At 58.1% G+C, this 24,192-nt stretch overlaps 1 protein-coding gene across 1 annotated transcript in view; it reads right to left on the bottom strand.

Annotated features, from left to right (window-relative positions):
* Nucleotides 1–19,870, bottom strand: part of ATP11A (ATPase phospholipid transporting 11A) — a 45,772-nt gene extending 25,902 nt beyond the window's left edge. Inside the window, exons 1-14 of the mRNA XM_068984381.1 lie at nucleotides 19,676–19,870; nucleotides 18,154–18,243; nucleotides 17,175–17,255; nucleotides 14,532–14,639; nucleotides 12,019–12,147; nucleotides 10,082–10,185; nucleotides 9,606–9,656; nucleotides 6,579–6,643; nucleotides 5,822–5,903; nucleotides 4,453–4,603; nucleotides 3,284–3,481; nucleotides 2,469–2,642; nucleotides 1,670–1,833; nucleotides 58–129 (exon numbers count right to left, since the gene is read on the bottom strand). Of these exons, the coding sequence (XP_068840482.1) occupies nucleotides 58–129; nucleotides 1,670–1,833; nucleotides 2,469–2,642; nucleotides 3,284–3,481; nucleotides 4,453–4,603; nucleotides 5,822–5,903; nucleotides 6,579–6,643; nucleotides 9,606–9,656; nucleotides 10,082–10,185; nucleotides 12,019–12,147; nucleotides 14,532–14,639; nucleotides 17,175–17,255; nucleotides 18,154–18,243; nucleotides 19,676–19,870 (1,664 nt within the window). The remainder of the gene's footprint in view (nucleotides 1–57; nucleotides 130–1,669; nucleotides 1,834–2,468; nucleotides 2,643–3,283; nucleotides 3,482–4,452; nucleotides 4,604–5,821; nucleotides 5,904–6,578; nucleotides 6,644–9,605; nucleotides 9,657–10,081; nucleotides 10,186–12,018; nucleotides 12,148–14,531; nucleotides 14,640–17,174; nucleotides 17,256–18,153; nucleotides 18,244–19,675) is intronic.
* Between the last annotated feature and the right edge of the window lie 4,322 nt (nucleotides 19,871–24,192).

Genomic DNA, 24,192 nt, shown 5'->3' with positions numbered 1-24,192 from the left:
CCAGTGAGAAAACGCTGGGAAGACGCGATACTCCCTCCCGTCCAGGGGCGTCCTCACCTCTCGACGTCGTTGTCCCTGTTCAGCAGCTCCATGTAGTTATCCTTCAGCCTCAGGTACGTGAAGCCAAATCTGTGGGGCAGACAAGCCCGGGGGTTAACGTGGCCCTCTCTCCTCCTCACAGATTTTTCTGTTTCATACTTTGGGAAAGCTTTCTTTTCGGAGAAGAAATGCTTCTAGTGAAACGGAGACTGCAAGCTGCACGGCGCAGTCCGTGCTGAGTTCAGTCACTGTCTGAGAAAACTCTCCACGAACCCAGGGAACTGGACGTGGGAGTGGCCGCTCGGCGCTTCGCACGTGATGAGCTGCGTCCTACTGGTGACGCTGAAGGGCAGCAGGTCTGGGGACCGGGCCCTGTCTCTACTATCGGGGGGCCCTTCCGGGGTCAGTTACGACGTCAGAATTAGGACTCTGGGAGCCTGTCAATCTCCAGGCGGACGCTCGGTCAACTGACAAGGAAACCACAGCCCAGCTCAACACGGGGCCGCAGGGCACTCGGCTCGTGACGTCCGTCCAGCACCGGCCCAGCGACGGGCTGGAGGAAACGGGCCCGGCTCCTGAGGCAAGGCGCTCAGGGAGGCAGATACACACTCGAGCACCGCAGCAGCCTTGACAGGACGAAGACGCTGGAGCCTGAGGGTCAGGGCCCGCTGGCCTGGCGGGAGCTGGCTGCTGAAGGAGAGGCGGCTCGGGGGTGGTCCCTGTGACTGAATGCGCCTTAGTGCCTGAGCGCTCGCTTTCCAAGAAGAGCTAAATCTCACTCGCCTTGAGAAATCTCCCTAGGTACGCAACACACACACTGATATCACTTTCAAACTGCAGGGAAGATGCAGCGTTTAGCCCACAACAAAAACACGGTTCCAGTTAGGCCAGGGGTGTCCGATGCCCGTGCTCCGGGGGCAGGGAAGGGGAGGGGGAGTGCCCTCACTGGCTCCCTAACTGAAGGGCAGTTGGCTCACGCTATGGCGTGAGTTTCAGGTGTACAGCGCTGTGACCTGGCTCTTTCTGCAGCTCATATTCTGCTACAAGTTATTGTGAGGCTCTGGCTTAGTTCCCTGTGCCGTGCAGCAAATCCCGCACCTTCAGAGTTAAACCAGGGTCATCGGCGATGAGAACGGGAAGATGTGAAATTACGCACCTGGAGAGAAGTGTTTTCCCAAGTGTTTGCATAGAGCCCCAAGTCACAAGGCAGCAACAGCTCCCAGTAAAGAGTCCTGAAGGGGCAGGCAGGACGGGACTCACAGGAGCGAGCGGGGAGAGAGCCCCCGCATCTAACCCAGCCCTTCTCATGCTGGGTGACTCTACGGAAGTTGCTTGACCTCTCTGGACGTCAATTTTTTAGGATGGACGAGGAAGACTGCATCTTAAAAGTGTCTGTGAGTGTTTGCAATGGCCTCTAGTTTACTGCAGAAGTCAGGAGGAAGACTACTGTCTAAGATAGCAGGAGGAACCCACATCCACTGCCGTGGGGTCAGAGGAAGGCCTGACCCCCACCCCAGCAGACGCCCCAGACCCAGGGGCCTGGTCAGGATGCTCCCAGGACACATCCACGGTGACGGTGGACAGTGCCCAGAACACCCCGCCTCCAGGACCGGAGTCGCCCGCCACGCACCTCTGGATGCCCTCGACCAGGGCCACCTCGTCGGGTGAGGACGAGATGTACGCGGAGCGCTTCCCCGAGTCCGGTGACTTCTGGGGCCCATCCACCTCCTCATCGTCCTTCACCTGGATGGTGTGGCAGAGACAGAGGGCCCGGAAAAACAGCTCCTCCCGCTCCTGAAACACAGCACAACCCACAGCTCTAAGCATGTCCGCTTAAGACAGAAGGAGCCCAAACAAGACGACGACCAACACAGCAGGGCCTGCAGCCGCCGGGGGCGGGTGTGCCAGCGCTGCCTCTGGGGGTGGCAGCGGAGCCCAGGCCAGACGGCATGGACATGACCTCAGGGAGGCGGCAGGCTCAGGCTTCTGGAAGGGCCTCCTGGGCGACCGCTGACGAGGGCAACGGCCCCCCCGGATCGGCAGCAGCAGGCTGCGTGTGTGTGTCTATGTGTGAGCATGTGCACAGCTGTACAGCTTGTGTGAGCACGCATGTGTGCCTGGTGTGCAGGTGTGTCTGTGTCTGTGACTGGGTCCCTGTGAGTGTGTCCGTGCGTGAGCACGCATGGTCTGCAGGACCCCCTGCTCTCAGCCCACAGTGACCCAGCCCAAGTGAGACGTGAGCTGTCTCCAGCCCCGACATGACGGCCGGATTCACCGGGGACGCCTGCACCCACGTCTTTTCTTCCTACATGTCACGGGAGAGTTGGTTCTGTCCCAGACCCCGGGACAGGAGGTGCCCTTGCTGTGTCCCGAGACATGCCCGTGGGAAGGGAGGGGGCAGGACAAGGGCGGGAAGCATGGTCACCTACCCGCCCACTGGCGCCTGGGGAGGCGTCGATCATGTCGATGGCAGAGGCGTCGGGGAGTGCCTGCCCGTTGCAGACGGCGTGTGGCACGCACACGTGGCCCTCCACGCAGCACTCCTTGAACTCCATGTTGTTCTCGGTGAGGGTGCCCGTCTTGTCCGTGAACACGTACTCCACCTGCGGGCGCGGCTCCGCTGCCAGTGCTGCCCCCAGGGGCTCGGCCCCCACCCTCTGCGCCCTCCACGGGGCTCCTGCTCGGGGCTCCCACCCACATGCCCTCTGCAGGGCAGGTCCTGGCTATCACACCCACTCAGCAGGTCAAGACAGTGCAGACCTCAGGCCCCAAGCTGGCAGCCTGGAGCAGCTCCGTGGAGGGGTTTTGAACTCTCTTTACACCAGAGACCGAAGCTCAGGCTCACTCTGCCCACCCTGACGGTGATGACCTCGGGCCCTGAGACCTGAGAGGACGGCTGGCGGAGCTGAAGGCTTACTGCCGATTCACCCCAATTCAGGCCCTCGAAATGCGGACTCAGAACTGCTTAGAAAGACCACGGGTGAGCCGGTGTTGTGAGTGAACGTCCCGAGTCTGCCTAACTCGTCGACACAGAAGCATCCCCACTGTCACACAAGCGGGGGAAGCCGCTCTGCTGCCGTCTTTCGGGTGTAAGTCATATCTGCTCGGGGATGGCAGTGTCCCCCTCCGAACACCCAGGGCGTCTGCTGCAGGCTGAGAGTCACGTGCCTCTGGAAACCCGAGGACGCAGGCGCGAGGGCGCCCCTGCCAGCCGGCGAGAGAAGACAGCTCCGGAGACACTGACCTGCCCCAGCTCCTCGTTCAGATCCGAGGTGTTGACCAGCGGCCCTTCCCCCAGCTCCTCGTCAAACATCTCGTCGTCCCAGCTGATGAAGTAGGAGCCCAGGAACTTCTGCATCTCCACGGTGACGTACATGGACACGGGGATGATGTAGTTGAAGAGCACCATGAAGGCCAGGAAGTCCGTGAAGGCCCTGAGGAGCTGAGACGGCGCGCGGTCACCGCCAGCGCTGCACAGCCGCAGCTCAGCGCGGCTGGCCCGCCCAGCGGGTGCCGGACACAGGTGCCTCAGACCCAAAGGTGAAGCCCACCTGGGGCGTCGGGGGCCGCCTGCTCTCCTCTGTCCGCCCACTGCGCCCAGGCCGGGAGCGGCCCCACCCTGCGCTGCTGGTGGGCGGGGTGGGGTGGGCCACTCGTGAGTCACACCTGGAGGCAGTGGGGGCCTCCCGCCGAGAGCCCGGAGGACCCCAAACGGTGGGATTATTCGGTTTCCTCTGAGATTCCGACAAATGACCAAGCTTAGGTCTGGGCTGGACAAGCGGCTTCCGTCCAGTTTCATCCTTATTTCTGAGCCATTCAGTCTCCTGGGAGGCTGAGCAGAGGAAGGAGGCAGGCGCCCAGGCTGGGAGGTGGGGTAGGCCCAGCCAGAAAACTGTACCATTCTAAGCAGGAGTGGAAGTGGAAGGGAAGCCACTCAGTCGTGTCTGACTCTTCGAGACACCATGGGCTGTAACCTATCAGGCTCCTACAACCACGGGATTTTCCAGGCAAGAATGCTGGAGCGGGTTGCCATTTCCAACTCCAGGGGATCGTCCTGACCCAGGGATCGAACCCGGGTCTCCTGCATTGCAGGCAGACGTTTTACCATCTGAACCAGCAGGGAAGCCCCTAAGGAGAGGAGATTTAATTAAATTAACACACTGGGGACTTGCCTGGTGGCCCAGTGGTTAAGACCACACTCCCAACGTTTAAGGTTCGTCCTTATGAATTTAGGATGGAAGCTGATACTTTTCCAGACCTGAATATTCAAATACCCAAGGAAGGCAGAGCACCCGGTGCCTATGGGGGGCGGGGGGCGGACGCAGCTGACTCTGGCACTGTCTGCCACCAACAGCTCATCACCCCGTGCCCCCAGGTGTCCACAGCGCCTGCCCGCAGGGCGCCCTGCTGTACCAGGTTCCTCTGCCTCTCGGCCTCCGTCTTCCGGTTGTACCACGGCTCGTCCTGGAACGGCTTGCTCTGCCACACGTACTTCAGGATGGTGTTGACCAGCGCCTTGCTGATGAGAATACACAGGTACACGATGAGGAACGTGTTCATCGACCTGAAACGCAGGACGGTCGTGGAGACTGAGCGCCTGCTCCCCCGGGAACCCCGAGCTGGGCGTCGGACGTCAGAGTGAGCACGACGCAAGCAGACAGGAGCAACACAGCAAAGGGTTTCACGGGGACCCCCCCCGCCCCCCGACTGACTGTCAAAGCGGAAACGGCGAGCTCGTCTGCATCTGAGGCCGCTCTGGGCGCTGGCCTGAGTTTGGGGCCACAGGGACAGAGCTGGGGGCAGGGAGCCCTGGCGGACAGGAGCGCAGGGCACGGCCGCCCTGCTCAGGGGGCTTCTGTGTGGTCTAGGGCTCTTCATTCACACAACCCCCGGGAATCAACCTCCTCTACCACGAAGCATCAACCAGTGTGTTCCCAACCCGGAGGGAGGCAGGAGGGAGCGAGCAAACGGCTTGAGTAGGAAAACCGCTGAGTCCTTAGCCAGTCCTCAGGAGCCTGTGAAGGAGGTCTGGTTTTCCAGTATCTGAGACCTATTTCTCAATCCAGACATCTGGAAACTAAGCATCCTTCCTCAGTAAGAGCCGACGGCCCAACTCCACAGATGAAGCAGCCACAGGTGGGCAGAGACCCAGGACCCCAATTCGAGGTTGACTTCCCAGCAGCAGACAATGGTGCCCCGACCGTCACCCCCAAATCACTAAGGAGCCAGTATCTCTTTAGTTCACAACACGTGGTCACTCAGCCGTTCACCTCAGGTTAGGGACGCACTGTATTTTGTGAGCCAAAGACAACGCCACCTGGGCCGCATTTTCTCACAAACCCAACTCTGTCCTGACTTATTATCAAAAGGATTTTACTGTTTAATGAAGGCTGTTGGCTCTGCTCACACTTTCCTCAGTGAAACCACATCAGAAAAGCGACCTAATTTCAACTTTCTCACAGGAGGACCTGACGGGCATCGGCAGCTGACCTGGACCCAGGTGTCCACACTCAGGTGGGAGTTACAGAGGTGGCTGGGTGCGAGGCATCTCCAGCCCCACGAAGTAAGGTAGTCGGTCTAGGATCTAAATCACCGGCCCAACCGTCTGTCAGACCTCACGAAAGAGCTGCTGATCAGACCAAGAGAAATCCGATTCCACAGCTGCCGGGGTTTGCGGCAGTGAAGTCACGGATCTGTGATGATTCCGATGAGGTCGGGTGCACTAGGGCGGTATGGCTGTAGGCGTTTTACGTGGTTCAGTCCATGGGATGCACAAGCTTACTTCTCAACAGCAGAGCGCTTCTGGGACTTGGACTGGTAGTTCAGCGCCATCTTGGTCTCCATGCCCGTGTAAATAGCAACGCCTGTAAAGCAGAGAGCGGCTGGTGGAGCGACAGCTCAGCTGTGCGTCTCTCTCTGCACAGCAAGGTACGTGCAGAGGCACTGACGGGTTCTGGACAAAGCAAATCACACTTTACACTTTTCTAGGCCAGCCAGCTGTTCAGAAAAAGTCACACAGAAAGATTCTTTAGACCAGAGACTTTTTTTCTCCTGCATACATAGAGAGCAATCTGTACTTTAAAAAAAAAAAAAAGTTCAGATTTTAGTAATTTGGGTTTCCCAACAATAAGACACAAGTGCATTAGTTGTGTATCAGTTAAAACATAAAGTATCACTTGTGTATCAGTTAAAACATAAAAATTAACCCAGTGGAAATGGAAGCTACTAACAAAGAAACAGCCATGAAAGGAACCTCCTGCAGAGCCGCAGCGTGCAAATTCTTCCACAAGCACGACTTCACGTCTGGGTCACAGACTGCAGGCTCTCAGTACGCAGGCAGCACCCTGACATGTCCCTGTTGTGGGCTGTGGTCGTGCGTGGAGACTGGTTTTCTTAGTGAGGACAATTTTCACCACCATCAACCCACAGAACCTCAAAGCACAAAGAGACACTTTCAGGGCACCTCCACGGATTTTACCTGCTGACGGGCCCTTAGCTTTAGCAGCTATTGTTAATAATTCACTACTTAAAACATTTACCGAAGATTTTCTCAGTGTTCTTTAGCGTGGCTCCTCTAAGAAGCAGGTTTTCCGACCCTAAAGGCCTGCAAAGAGACGGGCGATCAGAAACAGGACACTGGAGAAGGAGCTCCCCGGCTCGACACCGCATTTCACGAGGAGGCCATCTCAGTGCAGGTCCGCCTGTATCTGGACTACGAACTCTAGCCGAGCCCCAGGAAAGGCAGGCACTCTTTCCCTGGGGACAGTAAGAACCGTCTGCTGGGAGAGTGCCACAGTCAGCCCCATCAGGGCCCTGGCCCCACTGGGCGGCCCCCGAGGCTTTGCCACCACTCCATTAGAGACAGCGAGGGTCTCACCACTGGCAGCACCAGGGCCCCTCCCAGAAGCGCCACCCCACGGACCAGCCCAGAAACCCGCCCAGCAAGCTTCACATCTGAGGCCGGCTGCGTGGGGGATGCCAAGCGGTGCCCGCGACTCACTGAGCTGTTTCTAGCCCATCCTGGGGGAGTGTCACACACATTACCGCAGTCTGGCTTTCAGAGGGTGCTGACGGCTCAGCGAGGCACCCACAAGCACGCAGCCAGGCCCCAGGCCCTGGACGCAGCTGGCCTGCGCGTCTGCTGTGGCCCACGCACTGCTGTGCTGGGGCAGCCGAGGAAGTTGGAAACCACCCGTGTGGAAACAAGCACTTGGGACTCAACAGTGAGTCGAGTCACCTGAACAGCCGACAAGCTCTCTGCTTTAGGGGTTCGGGGCCAGTGCCCCGCTCTGTTGACCGAGTAATCACTTTTCTCATTTCCCAAGAGCAGAAGGGGAATAAGAAGCAGATTCAGACTGACTGACTTCGCCACAGGCAATCAATGTTCTCCTGATTTTCTCTGCAGAGTAAAGGGGTTTGGGGTAAAGGGGAAAATCTGCTAGAGTTCGCTTTCCGTTCAGTCAACGTTTGATCTCCCTTCACCAAGGGAGGCTGAGGACTTACGGAACACTATAAACTTAAACGCGTCCCGTGTACTCAGCCGGCCTGGCTCAGGACCACATCAGGGAGAAGACGAGAAGGAGGCACTGCCCAGCTGGGCACGCTGGCTGGGGCACCCTGGCCCCAGTGGTCTGCCCAGGGGTGTCCGTGGCCTCGGGGCATGGCCCCCAGCCGGACAGCCACGTGGGACGGGGCGCCCTGGGGCACACGTGCTGTCCATCTCTGTTTCAAGCACTGTCAGCCTCCGTCGGCAAACACGACAGCTCACGTCCAAGGTGTTTATGGGAACAAACGGCCCTTTATACAGTGTCTCTGTGGAGTCTAAAAATAACTTACTTTAAAAAGTACTTTGCTCCTGGTTTGGACCGGAGGATGAAGAAACATCACTCAGAAAGGATCCAGAACTTGGATATACAATTCATACCTGCCCACGCCACAAATTTATAAACATCTTTAAACATCCAAATATTAAAAGTCTGCGGACTTTAGTATAAACACTGAAAAAAGCGAAACTAGAAAAAGCATCAAAATACAGTAACAGTGACTCTCTCTCAAGAGACTCAGCCGTCAACTCTGCATAAATATCGAATAAGGGAAAGCGGCAGCGCTGAGTGCTCCAGATTCACCGCTGCTGCTGTGCAGCCAGCTGGATCTGCCCACCCTCCTTCAGATACAGACTAACCCTCCCGAGGCGCAGGAGTACAGGCTGTTTCTCCTCACTAACCAGCCATTCACTTCGAGAACCATATGTATTGAAGAAAGACCGAGGCAAGGCCTGCATAGGTTCTGGAAAGCACTTGGTAACCTGCTGATGAAGAATGGTGATGAAAACATGCCAAGAGGGTGCCAACTGCTTCCTTAAAACAAGTAACTCCTGGAGCCTCTCAAGGAGAGAAGCCCCCAGCTACTCATCTGACACTGGTTTCCATTCTCTTTTCTACTTCCGGGCCAGCATTTTCTTTAATACACACAGTGACACCAGAACATTGGCAATCTGGAGACGTTTGAATTGGAAGAAAAATGATCTCTGGCCAGCGGGGTTTGTGGAAAAGGAGCGACTTCAAAGGCAGTCCCCTCAGTGTAGACCCCGACACCTCGTGTGGGTGAAACATCCCCAGGCCTGGGAAGCGGAGGCCACAGAACCCACGCCCGGGCTGAGCGGGGTCCGAGGCCTCAGGGCTGAGTCAGCTCCCAGCGGCCAGCGGTCTGGCTGTGGACGCCCATCTGGGACCTGGGCTGGTCACGGTGCACCCCCTGTGGCAGGTTCCCCATCCCTGGTGGGCATGAACCCGGAACGGGCCCTCGGGAGGCACGTCCCCGACGTGCAGGGCAAGAAGGTGCCTGGAGACGACCATGAGCAGATTCACGCAGCCGATCTGACGGCCTCCGAGTCAGAAGCCATTCGGCCTCATAGTCTGTTCAGCTATGGAAGCTGTTTCTAATGGGGAACCGCACCCTCCCCATCACCTGCTTGAGGAGGGGGGATCCTGCCCTGCCCGGCTGTGATGGGGCCCTCAGCAGACTCTCGGGAGAACATTCTCCACGGTGTCGTTAGTGTGTTAACACATCCAGACGTATGCACGAGAGAAACCAGCCACAGGACAGAGCCCAGACTCTGGTCAGAAAGGAGCCCCTCAAACCAGCCACGGGACAGAGCCCAGACTCTGGTCAGAAAGGAGCCCCTCAAACCCCTTAAAGGACAGGGCCCAGACTCTAGTCAGAAAGGACCCCCTCAAACCCCTTAAAGGACAGGGCCCAGACTCTGGTCAGAAAGGAGCCCCTCAAACCAGCCACAGGACAGAGCCCAGACTCCAGTCAGAAAGTGAAAGTGAAGTCACTCAGTCGTGTCCGACTCTTCGCGACCCCGTGGACTGTAGCCCACCAGGCTCTTCCATCCATGGGATTCTCCAGGCAAGAATACTGGAGTGGGGTGCCATTTCCTTCTCCAGGACCCCCTCAAACCCACTGGACAACCACCACGAACAGCTCACATCAGGAAAAGAACCACGTTTAACTGAACGATAGACATGAAACCCCCAAGCCTTCATAAGAAGCAGAGAACTCACCTCACCACAGGGTCATTCTGATCGTTGTAAACATTTATGCGGCCGACGAACCTGGGGGCGGGAGGGTCAGGTCACTGCCTTGGTGATGGGCGGGCGGGGGGGGGGGACAGGACCTGAGACCCTGGCTCCTGGACCGCCCCCACCCCGTACCTCCCTCTCTAAGAAGGGCTGAGGTCCTCCCGGGAACACAAGGCTGAGGGGCTCAACCATGCTTTTTCCCCGCCCTGCTTTTACTTGCCCTAATTAGCCCACAGCTGCAATGACTTAAATGACATTCCTTAAAATCACTTCCTCAAAGCACAGAAAATTCACTTTTCTTCAACACATTTATTCCATGAAGCCTTTTCAAGCATCTGTACAGAGAGCTACAGGTTGGAAGGGGGCTAGACTTCGCGGTGATGCACACACACTCACCCCCAACCAGCCAGGAGCCAGGCCCTGGGGGGCGGGGGGCCCCCGGGCGGAGGCTGGCTTACTTGTAGAGGTCGGGCTGGGGCTGCTCGCACTCAATGGTTGCGTGGAGACTGTCGATGTCTTCCTCCGAATGGAACCCCTTTGTGTCCTGAACCGCATAATGGGTCTGCAGACAGACAGGACATGGGAGTCACAGGCCAAACAAGCAACATAATCTCCCCGTGGTGGGAGCCCCGTCCTGGGGCAGTCCGTCCCCCCCGTCCTGGGCAGCCCCGGGGTTTAAGTGCTTATGCACATAAATAAGCCTGAGTACAAAGCCTGGCTACATATGAGACAGCGTCTGCAGATGTAAAACGGTTACACGACTGTAGGTACCACCGTACGTGATTCCTGCATCTGAGAGGCGCAAGCAAAGTGTCCTTAGCCAATGTCCTCAACTAACCCAATTCTCCTCCAGAAGCAGACATTTGGGTTCATCTGTCCAGACTAGAGGCCATGGCCCCAGCCCTGCCCCAGAGTCTCTGAGGCCGACAGTCTGGGTGGCGCCCGAGAACCACGTTTCTAAGCGGATCCCAGGGCTGCTGGTGCTGCTGGTCTGGGACCCCATTTTGCGAAGATGGGCCCTTAGGGCACCAAGAACGGTGGACAGGTGGGCTGGCTTGGGAGGATGCCACCTCCTCCGCAACCCTGACGAGTTAGCTCGGGCAAGCGGGTGAGGAATCAGAATGACGGGGGCGTGATCACAGCCTCCGGCTAGCGTGAGGGCCCCGGTGCGTCCTGCGCTGGGGAGCTTCTAAACTGTCCTCACGAGAGCTCTGTCCACATCTGATGGACAGGAAAGCTCCGCAGGTGAGCAGTGCAGGGCCCCTCCTCTGCTCGAGGAGACGGCTCTGGTGCCCTAAGCCCAGGAGCCCAAACACAGACGTCTGCCACGGGCCACGTGTGGACGGGCGTGGCTTCACCCTGACCTCAGTGGTGCACCGGACGCTCACAGCATCCGCTCCCGGGAAAGGTGGCCGTCTGGGCAGGGACGTCCCGCTGTGGGTGGGGGTGCGGACGGCTCACCTGGGCTGGGGAGGAGCTGACATGACCCCTCAAGCTCCGGCAGCCACTAAACACCAAGCACCTCCACCCAAAACTGCTCTCCGTACAGACGACTGTGTGGCAAGGCTCCCTCCCCTGGGATTCGGGATGTAGAAGACGCGAGAGCGTGTGGAAACCCCACGGGCTTCATGTGACGAGACTGTGGTAATCCACAGGGGAGGAGCAGGGTGCCCTTCAGGGCTTGTCCCTCGGGGAAGCTCCTGTGTCCACGGAAGCCAGAGCCTCAGAAATGCTGGACCCACGGGCCAGGCTCACTTTCAGAAACTCCCTGCAAGCATCCGTGTTTTCAAAACAGTGAAAACCTTAAAATTAATAGCGATGTGCTTTTCGTTTGTGATCATTAATTAAAATTGTTCAGTACCAGCTGCCAGTATAGAACTCCACACTGAGTGTAAGAAATGAATCATAATTTCTGAAAATCCTTACTAAGATACTTTAACAAAAAGATGCTCATTGAAGAAGTAGTAAGTGGGCAAAATCGAGACTCACTTTTCATACAGTTCCAGTCTAATGAAGTCATTGATTTTGACAGGTAAAATGAAAACCTCCAAATTCTAACAATTTCTTCCTTACATCCTTAACTGGGTGCCCTTGCTAAGCAGCAGCTAAAAAGGAACATGGACTTGCTTCTGTTACCTGGAGAGGCTGAGGGTTAGGGCACTGGGGCGGGAAGAAGAAAAGTGGGGATAGAGGAGACGCAAAGAGGAAACAGTCCTTGGTCTCCCGGAACGCAGAGCCTCACGCCCCATGTAGCTTCTGGCCACAGGAGCACAGCTCCCGGGGGGCGGGGGGTGTCAAAGAATGCAGAGCCTCACTCCCCGCGCAGCTTCCGGCCACAGGAGCAGGGATCCCGGGGGAAGGAGGGGGTCCCACGGGCAGAGAGCAGGCGCGTTACTTTGTGGCTGGACTCCCCATCCAGGCTGGCGGTGGTCACGTGGCAGGTCCCGTCCGCACGGCTGCTGGACAGGAAGATCAGGTCACAGGGGAAGGTCTCGTCCTCCTTGACCAGGACAATGTCCCCGACCTGCAGAACAGACGACAGGCAGCGCTGTGGACCGGGGCAGGCAGAGCAGACGACAGGCAGCGCTGTGGACCGGGGCGGGCAGAGCAGACGACAGGCAGCGCTGTGGACCGGGGCGGGCAGAGCAGACGACAGGCAGCGCTGTGGCCCGGGGCGGGCAGAGCAGACGACAGGCAGCGCTGTGGACCGGGGCGGGCCCCGGGCGGGGGCTCCCACGGACGCCGCACAGCATCACCAGCAGGAAAGCGTGTGGATGACGCGGCTGAAAAGAGCCGCTTCCGGGGCGTGTGGCCCGAACCCAGGCGAGACCAGGGAGGTCGACGCACCACTGGAAGCTCAGACCCTGGACGCTCACGCTCAGACCCTGGACGTTCAGACCCTGGACGCTCACGCTCAGACCCTGGACGCTCAGACCCTGGACACTCCACAGGGCATGCTGACAGAATGTTCTGCAACATTCTATTTTGCTAAGATAGAAATATTTTGCAATGTTTGAACTCCATCCAGGAGGATGAGGTGAGTGGTCAGCCCGTGGACGTGAGGCCGGGGACGTGGCCACAGTGAAGAGGACTGTGTGGTTCCAGCAGAAGACCGGCACAGACCATCGCGACAGAATGGGCTTAACGGGCTTTAGACAAAGGTGGAGGAGGGACTCGATGGAGGAGGGACAGCCTTCCCCACAGACAAGGCTGGAGCGCTCGGGCAGTTCTGGGCAAAAAGGACTTCCACGAAAAAGTAGCACAGAATCGACAAGGAACGTAATCTAAAACTATAAAAACTTTAAGAAAAAAAAAAAAAAAACAGGAGAAAGTGTTTGGCCACCAGGCCTTGGCCAAGAGTTCTTAACTCGACGCTAAAACCACCATCCATATAAGGAAAAGCCAGTGAGCTGGAGTCAGCTCTTCATCAAAATGAAGAGCTTCTGCTCAGTGCAATGCCCCGCTAAGGTATTTCTGGCAGACGACGAGCGTCCGGAATATGTGAACTCTCAACATTCCACAGTAAAAACCCTCAGTGAACCAAGCAGGAAGCGGGCAAGGGCCACAAATCCTAAACCAGTCCATCCTAAAGGAAATCAACCCTGAATATTCACTGGAAGGACTGATGCTGAAGCTGAAGCTCCAATACTTTGGCCACCTGACGCGAAGAGCTGACTCACTGGAAAAGACCCTGCTGCTGGGGAAGATTGAGGGCAGGAGGAGAAGGGGACGACAGAGGATGAGATGGCTGGATGGCATCACCGACTCAGTGGACATGGGTTTGGGTGGACTCCGGGAGTTGGTGATGGACAGGGAGGCCCTGGCGTGCTGCAATTCATGGGGTCGCAAAGAGTCGGACACGACTGAGCGACTGAACTGAAGTGACTGACACCCCAGAGAAAAAGAAGTTCCGGGCAGAAGGAACATCTGCTGGGATAGTGAAGGACGGGAGCTTGGTGCGCTGCAGCCCACGGGATCACGAAGAGCTGGACCTGACCGACGGAATGAACAGAGGCAACAGCCGCAGGAAGAGATGTCTCAGGAAGATGTCCTGAAGGCAGGCAGGCAGCCGCGAGCCGCTTGCCGGCCACCAGGGAGGCGCACACTTAGACCACACGGAGGTCAGACCACAGAGGCAAGAAGCAGTGACAGCGCCAAGCGCGGCTGGGGATGCTGAGACAGAGCTGGCGGGGACGGACAGGCAGGGCAGGCTCTCCGGGGCGCGGCTGGGGATGCTGAGACAGAGCTGGCGGGGACACACAGGCAGGGCAGGCTCCCCGGGGCGCGGCTGGGGATGCTGAGACACAGAGCTGGTGGAGACGGACAGGCAGGGCAGGCTCCCCGGGGCGCGGCTGGGGATGCTGACACAGAGCTGGCGGGGACACACAGGCAGGGCAGGCTCCCCGGGGCGCGGCTGGGCTGCTCCTGCTCAACTAAGAAGGGGTTTCCCATGACGACCCAGAGAAATGGAAACTATATTCACATAAAAAACCTCTACACAGATGCTCACAGCAGCTTTATTTGTCATGGCCCCGCCCCGGTCCACCCCCACGGACTCTCCAAGGAAAGAAAGGTGTCCAGATGCCCACCCTCGGCGCGCCCCAAGGGAATTCGACTGTGAGAGGAAAGCCAGTCCGGCAGGTACAGGCTATGTAACTCCATCTACGTAAAGACATGTCCTTGAGGGGGAGCAACCTACCGCCCAGGTCGCTGAGACCCTAAACCTGCTCTATAGTCGATTACAGCGTTAAAAATTGACCCACAGGAGAAAAGAGGCTGGAAACGGTGGTAGGAGCGTGCCCGAAGGGAGCAGCGCTTGGGGAAGGGGCGGTCTGCACCCAGCGACTAAAGCAACCTCCGACAGAAGCTTTGCCAAAGGGACGACGGCCGCGGGCCGCGGGCACTCACCCGGAGCTTCCGGCTCTGCTTCCGCACCAGCCGGCCGTGCTGCACGAAGTGCACGGGGCACTGGTTCATGGCGTTGTCCGCCTTGTGGCGCAGCCAGTCCTCGTAGCCCTGCGGGACCCAGGAGAGATGCCCGTGAGCCCTCGCCTGCTCCGGCCGGGCGGCCACGCTCAAGGCCAGCTCCGCGCCCGGGGGAGGCCGGGCGGCGGTCCCCGGGGAAGGGGCTCTCCACGTGGAGCGGGGCCAGGACGCCCAGCAGGGCTGAGGGGGACGCTGGTGGGCGGCAGGCGGCCCCAGAGCCGGGACTCAGCCCGGAGGACTGCAGGGCGACGTGCGGGGGGGGGCTGGCAGGCCGCTGAGGGCCAGGTGGTCCCGGAAGGGCCCAGCCCCGAATCCTCCACCTCCTCAAGCCCTTCAGGGCTGCCGGCCGGTTGCCGCAGGTAGAGCCAGGGCAGACCCGGGCTGCAGAGGGCAACGCCCCCACCTGCCTGGCACCACGTCCTGGCCGAGGTGTCAGGAAGGTCTCACCCCCGGGAGCCACGGCCACTGCCCTCTGCTGGGCACCTGCACAGCCCCCCACCCCTAGGAGCATGGCCGCAGGGCAGGATGCTCCAGGGCTCCCCCTTAGGGATGGGGACGCCCCCTGCGCTACGGTCTTTCGGCTTCGATGGCACCACGCCTCAGGGCAGAGCCCGCTCAGGTCAGGACTGGGGTCTCCAGCCCCCGGCCTGGCCCTCAGGGGCTCACACAGGGTGTGTCGAGTGCACAGACCAGGCTCCACTCATGACACGGGTCCCTGCAGGCTCGTCTCAGGCTCATCAGATCCCCCACACGGTCCCCGAGATGGCCCGACACGCCCCATCAGTGTGTGTGGACGGCCTGCTCGGCCACATTCTCATTCCATCCGCTTTTCAGACTTCCACATTCAAAGCCAATTTCATGGGCAACAGGTCAAGTCATATCGCCGTTCAAATCTGTACGTGCAGATCACTGGCGAGTGGAAAGCAAAACCCAGATGATCCCAAGGGAAGCCTTCGATGCCGATCCCGTTCTGGATCAAACGCTGACCAGTCCAGACGCTCTCACCGTGGAGGCCAGCAGGGCACTGGCCTCACACTCACGAAGGTGGCCCTGAGACTCGGCTCTTCACGTTCTGTTGGTCGGGGGGAGTCGCTCTGCTGTGAATGCCCACCGCTCGGGGCAGCGCGTGCACCATGCCTCCTGTGACGCGCCTCCAGTGCTTATTCAGAGACTAACACAGAGAGCACGGCTTTGTCAGCAACGTGACCACCAAGAATTCAGATGCTGCCTTTCAGGAATCATTTCAGGGCAAACATCATCGTGCTCAGAAGTATGCAGGAGATACCTGCATCTAAGGGACCTGTATCTGGAATACACAAACTGTCTCAGGGATAAGACACAATCCAGTTTAAAAATGGGCCAGTGACTTGAAGGTATTTCTCGAAAGAAAATTTACAAAAGGCCAATAAGCTCATGAAAAGATGCCCAGCATCGTTATTTACGAAGGAAATGCAAAACCACAGTGGCTACCACTTCACGTCCACTAGGATGAGCGTACACAAGGCAGATGGGCAACAAGCCTCAGCAGGACCGTGGAGAAGCTGCAAACTCAGGCATAGCTGGTGGGAAGGTCAAATGCCGCGGCCACTTTGGAAAATGCTTTCAACATTAGAGTAACTCTCTTCCTCTGCATGCACGCAGGGGAACGGAAAAGCTATGTCCACACAAAGCTTCCACGTGACTGCTCGGGGCAGTGTTCTCCAGAAGAGCCGGAATAGCAGAAGCACCCAGATATCCATCAGCGGGTGCTGGATAAATAAAACGGGGTCCGTCTGCACAGTGGAGCATTGTCCATCTACGAGTGAATCACTGATACACGTTACAAGTGGATAAACCTTGAGAACATGCTCAGTGAATAAGCCAGGCGCAGAAGGCCACCAAGGTAAGATTCTGTTAGCACAGAACGCCCAGGGTAGGCCGAGAGTGGACTGGCGGTTGCCAGGAGCCGGGGCTGGAGGAGGGGGCTGGACAGTGAGGCTCGCGGCTTTCTTCCAAATGGTGGGAACCGAACAGCGCTGATGGTTAAGCACTAACCACCAGTGAACAGATCACGGGAATAGCAGGCAAACTGCTCTCCCATCAGTCACTGGCTCATCAGTCAGGGCTGCAGAGGATGGCAGGCTCCACACTGAGTGAGGAGTCACGCGGCTGAGCGACGTGTGGGGCCACGTTCAGACCCTCTGCAGGAGCGACTCCTCGCGGCTGAGCGACGTGTGGGGCCACGCTCAGACCCTCTGCAGGAGCGACTCCTCGGGGTCTGGGCAGCGGGGGACGCAGCGGGCAGGCAACTCAGGGGCCAGCTGCACGCGGTTCAACGTGAAGACGACAGGTTCCTCCTCAAACTCTCAGGGCAGCAAATGAGCACTGAATTACACAACCTGCCTTGTTTTAACTCAAGAATCCATCTAAACCAGTTACAAATGTGAACTTTCAGAGGGGAGCCGAGCGTCCCGTGAACTGGTTGAAACAAGTCAGCAGACTCTGCTTTGGACGACACGCAGCCCCCGTAGCAGAGCCTCTGTGGGACCCTCCTCCTCTCCATCCACTTGCGTCTGCAAAGCTCACCTGCTTGATGGCCGTGACCGTGATGACGAAGAACAGCGGGAGACCGCTCGTCACCGGACTCGTGGGCGTGTCGATAATCAGCTGCGGGGAACAGAGGCTGGGTGAGTCAGCTTCGGAAACCCTTCTGACGGGCTTTAGATGGACTGCTTGGCCCTGGACACCTCCCAGCATCCACTCTGACTGATGCTAACTCACTTGGGTGTCACCCCATTCTATCCCACCACTGGAGATAAACGATACCAGGTGAACCGTCCTACTTTATTAGAAAACCGAGGCAAGCTCTCCTTGTTACACAGAATGTCAGCAGCAGCAAAGACACTGGCTAATGCCAGCGCACGTGTCATTTCAATTCACCCTCTGCTTCTGGGGCCACACTTTAACTGCATTATTTACACAAATTACTGTGGGGGAAACTTTTTAAAGTCCTTCCACTGTATTCTGTCTGACTGAGACATGCTGCCGATCTGAAAGCACACCGGGCCTGTTTCCTTATCCACATCTCACTGAGGTTTCCACTTTCCTTAACTCGCTTCCTTTTAATGTATTTTTTAGGAGCATCCACGTGATTTAGGGAGATAGTGAAGGACAGGGAAGCCTCACGTGCTACAGTTTTCGGGGTCGCAAAGAGTCGGACACGACCTGGTGACTGAACAACAAGGTCGTGATGTGGGGAGTGGATAAGTGGGATAACGTGGAGCTTAGCGAGGACGTCCCCCTAAAGGTTAGGAAGCTCCTGGCCTCCCACCAGGACTGGAGGATGAGGGCAGAAGGCAGCCGGACTGGCTCACACCCATGTTCTAGTGAACGGGTCTCTCCGAACCAACACGCTTGCTCTTGAAGAAAGAAGGTGACGGGTCCGTAGATAAAGGGGCACCAAGCCCATGCTCCTCTTTATCAGCAAACCAGTCCATCATCCAAGAATAAATGTCACTTATTCATATTTACATTTGGGGCAACAGGAAGAGGTGGCCAGCCTTACCTGTACCAGAAATATGATAAGAAAATAAAAGTTGGCTATTCTTCTGAATTGCTCAAATAAGTTCTTGGGTATGAAGTTCCAGAACGTGTACTGCAGGAAAGAAAACCAGAACGGGGTCATTCGGGTCACACTTTCCTCTGCACGGTATTATTCTGCCACATGACAGGCCGCCCTGGACTTAAAAGGAAAGATGACTAGTTTTTGATACAAAACAAAGCTGAGAGTGTTTGTAGACTTTTTATCAACTTGTTGACCGTACAGAGAAACTGCCAACACAGAACACGGACTCCGAAGCAGCGTATTTGAACTACCTAGTCCCAGATAATTCAAGGTAATGCAAGGTAGCTCAAGAAGAGTTTCACTGCTAAAATGCCTGAGTTCTACCCTTTCTGTCTGTAACATGATTAAAAGAGCAGCCTGTGTCAAGGACTACTCTGACGGTCCAGCGGTTAGGACTTGGAGCTCTCACTGCAGGGAGCGTGGGTTCAATCCCTGGCTGGAGATCAAAGATCCCACATGCCGCACAGCGAGACCAAAAGAAAGATAAAAGAACAGCCTGTGCCTTAAAGGAATGTGGTGAGGACTGAAGTTCGAGCCCAAACTGGTCTCAGAAATGACAGGGTCGTTGAGATTCTATAACTTGAGAAAAAGCACAAACAAATCAGTCTTTGAAAGTGTTTGAGAGAGATGTATTTTGTCTTAAGTGGGCCGTAAGGAGGGCTTCCCCAGCAGCTCAGCTGGTAAAGAATCCGCCTGCAATGCAGGAGACCCTGGTTTCATTCCTGGGTCAGGAAGATCCCCTGGAGAAGGGAAAGGCTACCCAGTCCAGCGTTCTTGGGCATAAGGAAATTATTTTCCCTAACTTTGAAAAGGACCTATTAAAAGAAACAAGACATGCTACACCACAGCATCTGTATCTCGTTTTTGTGATTCTGTGACCAACCTAGAATGATCTTTCAGTCTTTATATGCTCCCTTCCAAGAGATCCCGATCCCAAAGTGGGATTGCCCTCCAGGCTCCATCCGGTGAAGCCCACCCTGTCTCCAGGACCCAGACCAGCACACTTACCACCCAGGAAGTCAGAACACTTCCACACCTCTAACAAACTACTCAGTGCAAAGTCACATTAGTGGGAAGAGTTTCTACTCAAAACCCCATCTTTTATCTGCTGAAATATTTATAGACGGAAGTTGTACGTCGTTTAGGATTTGCTTCAAAATGGTCTCAAGGTAGAAAAGAGACTCACAGACGACACAGTGCGTCACCCGGTCTGAATCCACAGAGGTCCAGCGCTATGGACTCAGGTCCCAGGTCCCCGTCCGAGGGCCTCCTCTGGACCACGACCAATCAGCACAGCGAAGTGAGGAGGACGTGCTGTGACACCCCAACAATGTTCTGGGGGGGTGACCAGGGGGTGCGGCGATGAGCGTGCAGCCTGGCCACTCAGGGGCGGGTGGTCCCAGCTTCAGGGAGTTCTGAGTGCCTGAGGAGCTGCGCGGGGGAGTCCCGGGTGGACACTCACCTTGGAGGAGACGATCCTGTTGTCTGGGTACCTCTGGGGGATGTAGGCCTCGGCGCCCGGCGGGGGCTCCCGGTGGCCCACGTAGACCGTCCGGCTGTCCACCCAGTCCTCCTCCCCGGCACACTGCGGGTGGGAAACAGAGCCGTCAGTGTGGGCGGGGCCCGGGGGCAGGGTCTTCCCAGGGTTGGCTTCCATGCTGGTCTGTGGGGGCCAGAGGGGGGCAGCTGGACCCACTTGCAAGGTCGATCCCTACTCCCCACCTCCACCCCTGCCGCACCCATTCAGGAACCTGTGCTTCCCCCCACCTCCCAGCTCTTCAAGGAAGAGCCACCTGCACCCCCACTGGGCGCAGACTGTCAGTGGAAATGACGCAGCAGGCCCATTTAAACATAAAAAGCGACAGCAAAGCCCTAAGGCTTCCAAAGAGAAACGACAGTGAGCGATCCTAGGGTTTGGGGAAAGGTCTCTAAAGAGAGAACGTGAAACTGTGAGCTCAGACCAGAGCGTCTCTCGGCCCCCACACAGTCGCATGAACGAGACCTCCTGGAACGCAGACGACCTGCGTCTGACCCATCTCTGCGCTATTCTGAGTGCTGTGCCCCGGACGTTCAGGGAACACTGCCGCCCAGGAGAGCCTTCTAGAACACTCAGCTGGGCTAACTGCTGTCAGCCCTGAGAGCCCAGGACACGGAAGCCGTGGACGAGAGACTACGGCGCAGCCTCGGGTGGCAGGGCGGGGCCTGGGCCCCCAAACAGGCAGCCCCGGCTCGGGGCGGGGCCGGGACCCCCAGACGAGCAGCCCCGGCTCAGGGCGGGGTCTGGGCCCCCAGACAGGCAGCCCTGGCTCAGGGCGGGGCCGGGACCCCCAGACGAGCAGCCCCGGCTCAGGGCGGGGTCTGGGCCCCCAGACAGGCAGCCCTGGCTCAGGGCGGGGCCTGGGACCCAGACGGGCAGCCCCGGCTCAGGGCGGGGTCTGGGCCCCCAGACAGGCAGCCCTGGCTCAGGGCGGGGCCGGGACCCCCAGACGAGCAGCCCCGGCTCAGGGCGGGGTCTGGGCCCCCAGACAGGCAGCCCTGGCTCAGGGTGGGGCCTGGGACCCAAACGGGCAGCCCCGGCTCAGGGTGGGGCCTGGGCCCCCCAGACAGGGAACCCCGGCTCAGGGCTCTGCCCCCTCCCCCCACACAGGCAGCCCCGGCTCAGAAGGAGGTTTCTCAAGGCCGGTTCCCTCCTGGGCACAGGCCGGTTTTAGTGTGATCACTGGACGCCTCGAATACAACTCCTTGGTGCTGCCCTAACCGTACAGGCCGGGGCACAATTCCTGCTCCTGGGACGAGGTCAGGAAGCAAGCCCAGTCCCTCCAGCAGGACTCGCCCCCGCAACACAAGCTCCTCTGGGAGGAGCCTCGTACCAACTGACTCAGCCCCAAAGGAGAGAGCAAGCCTTGGTGCTGGCCCCTGAGGAGAGAAACAGGGGCGACAGCCCCCAGGGGCCGTGGCAGCTCCCTGAGTCCCTGAACAGGTCACAGAGCAAGGGACAGAGCGACGTTGGGGGCCTCGTGATCGCCGATCAGGCCTCAGCGGCGCCCATGGAGGGTGCCCCCTGAGGTCACGGCGGCCAAAGAGCCTCCAGGCAAGACAGACAGTTTCGGATCAGCCACTGGGGAGCCCACGGCGGGCAGAGGCACAGGCGTGCAGACCCTGAGTGGGCTGGACTCCGCTCAGAAGGCAGAGGGAAGGCAGCGGACGGGACGCCGGGCGCGCCTGTCCGCCGCGGTGCTGATGCCGACAGCTGCGCGCCTGACAGGCCACGCAGCGTCGGCGTGTCCAGCCCGCCGGAAGTAATACGAAGGGAGTCTGGGTCTCTGCAGGCTCAGCAATGAAAACAGACTTGGCCTCTTAAGCAATTTCTTAACCCCGCCTACTGTAAACCAAACAGCAACCGCAGCGTCCGGGCGACGCACACCAGCGGAAGTCAGGCCACAGGAAGCTCTGAGATGAGTCACGGCCTCTCCCGGGGCGGGGCGACAGAGAGGTCTGCGGCAGGAGGGGGCGGGGGCCCTGATTCTAAGACGCCCAACATCTAGTTTCACAGCAGGCAGCGTAAGGAGCAGGCAGCTCTCGGCAGCTTCTGAAAGTGCACCCCCAGGACTAGACCCAGGCGCACTTAGCTTCCGCGGAAGCCGTGTTCACACGTGGGTCGCAGCAGGACCGCTCGGCCCGCGCCCTGGGCCCGCAGCCCTGGCCTGTCAGCTGGCCGAGAACATACACCCCTTCCCTCTGGAGGAGGTTGGGAGGCGGGTGGGATCTGGCCTCCCCGGGGAATCACAGGACATCCTGCCAAGACGCAGGTGAACTGGAGGCCAAGGCTTCGCCTGCACGGCCCCCAGGGATGCCCCACAAGGTTCTTGCGAGTCATGCTTGCCGAGGGATTGTTACCTGGGATAGACCAGCCACCACAACCAATAATAAAAAGGCAAGTAAGGCGGGGGGATCTGACTGGACATTTCTCCAAGAGATGCAATGGCCAACGGACACATGGACAGATATTCAAAATCAACAGCCCGCAGGGAACTGGAGGGGCTAGACACGGAGGACCAAACACTGGGCGGTGCGTGTACACGGGAAGTCTGCGACAGGCACATCCGTGGAGACAGAAATGGCACCGTGGCTGCTTGGGGCCAGGGAGGCTGCCGCTCGAGTACTGGGTTTATTCCGTGAAACGAAGATGTTTTAATATTCGATCATGGTGGTGCTCCATGAGTTGGTAAATGCACTAAGAACCACTTCTTGAACAGGAAGATTTTAGGGTCTAGCAATCTTGTCTCAGTAAAGCAGTGCCTCAGGGCCCCCACGGGTTCGCCCGTCGCATGCCTGAGTTGCTGCGCGGACCCCGTGCAGAGTCAGTGCAGGGAACCTCACGTCTCTGAAGCCGCTTCCACCCCGTCTTCTCACGGCTGCGTCACCAGAACGCAAGACGCTTCCCATTTTAGGGAAAACAAGGAACACCCTTAAGGCTGGTTTTCCAGTAGACAGCAATTCCTAGTGGATAAAACTGAGCTCGATAGACTTCCCAAGGAGAACAGCTAAGACTGGAGAAACTCGAAAAGAAGCGATCACAGCGAGGCAGGATGGGATGAACACAGCCGCAGAGCACCCCAGCTCTCTGCGCCCAGGCCGAGGAAACACCCCACTTCCTGGGCCCTCGCGGGCGCCGGAACCTCGGGTGCGGTGGCCAGGCTCTGGCCTGGGCTGCGGGGCCCGGTAGTGAGGTGCGAGGGATTCGCAGACATGCCCTGTGTAGATGCTGCCCACCACCTGTGCCAACACGCTGCTTCTGGACTCGGAACCCACCCCCTCCCCGGCCTCCAAAGTGCCTAAAGAACCAGCGGGCCACGTGTGGGCAGCAGCCTCGCCCTCGGCGACCTTGCCATCAGCCGTGTCAGGATCTGGGCAGGGCAGTCTGAGCGCTCAAGTCAGAAAGCTCATGAGGACGGAAGAGTCTGAAATACGCTGAAAATCAATCTCGGCCAGCGGCAGGCACTAATGGAAGTTTCCAATTTCAGCTGAAACAAACACAACCTATCAGCCGAATTACATGGCCAGCCTGGAACGAAAGCATGTAACCTAGCCTCAGTTCACCAGATCAGCCTTTACAGAGGTGGTTCCCCCCAACAGCCATTTTCAGGACAAAGCAATCGCTTGTTCCGTGGTTCGTTCCCAGCTTTAAAAGCCAACAATTCTTGTTTGATGGGTAAGGAGGCGTTTCTGAACACCGGCATCTCCCACACACGTCCCCGGCGCTCCGGCTTCTCGTGGCGAGTGTGGTGTGGCTCCGTCTCCAGCACCCACACCCCCCCACCACAGGGCGTCTGTCCACCCAGGGAGCTTTCACTGTCCTCTGCAGACCTCCTTGAGTGCAGTGATTAAGACCACGCTCCATGAGCTGATCAGATCAGAGTCCTCGGCGTGAATCACCAGCCTTCCCGGGGCCTGCGAGCAGAGTCGAACCTCTGGGAGGCAGGGACCAGGTGCCCCCATCACTGAACCTGCGCCCTTGGCCCCTGCGGGAGTGGGAAAGACAGGCCCTTCCTCCCCAGGAAGACAGCAGCCCATTGCAGTATTCTGGCCTGGGGAACCCCACGGACAGAAGAGCCGCGCAGGCTACGGCTTATGGGGTTGCCAAGAGTCGGACACAACTGAGCGACGGAGATTTTCCTCCTCAGGCAAATTCTCAGCCTCCGCGGGGTGCTCACTGGCATTTTTCTGCCGTGAACATATTACTAAACACAGGATCATCTGGGTCACAGAAGCACCAGTGGCGGTCCGCCTCACTCGGCAACACTGACCATCTGGAAACCTGTAAACGCTGCCAACCTAAACTGTCGTTTACTGGGTCCAGAACCAAAATTAAAATAAAACTTCTAGCCACACATGACTGGGCTGCCCTAGGCTCGCCCAGCTTCACAGTCACAGGCGGCAGAGCCCCGTGCTGGGGTGCCCAGCGGGAGGGGGGCAGTG

Source organism: Capricornis sumatraensis, chromosome 12, assembly GCF_032405125.1.
Source record: "Capricornis sumatraensis isolate serow.1 chromosome 12, serow.2, whole genome shotgun sequence".
Taxonomy (NCBI): domain Eukaryota; kingdom Metazoa; phylum Chordata; class Mammalia; order Artiodactyla; family Bovidae; genus Capricornis; species Capricornis sumatraensis.
The sequence above is the reverse complement of the archived record's forward strand: the minus strand, read 5'-3'. Positions and strand labels throughout refer to the sequence as shown.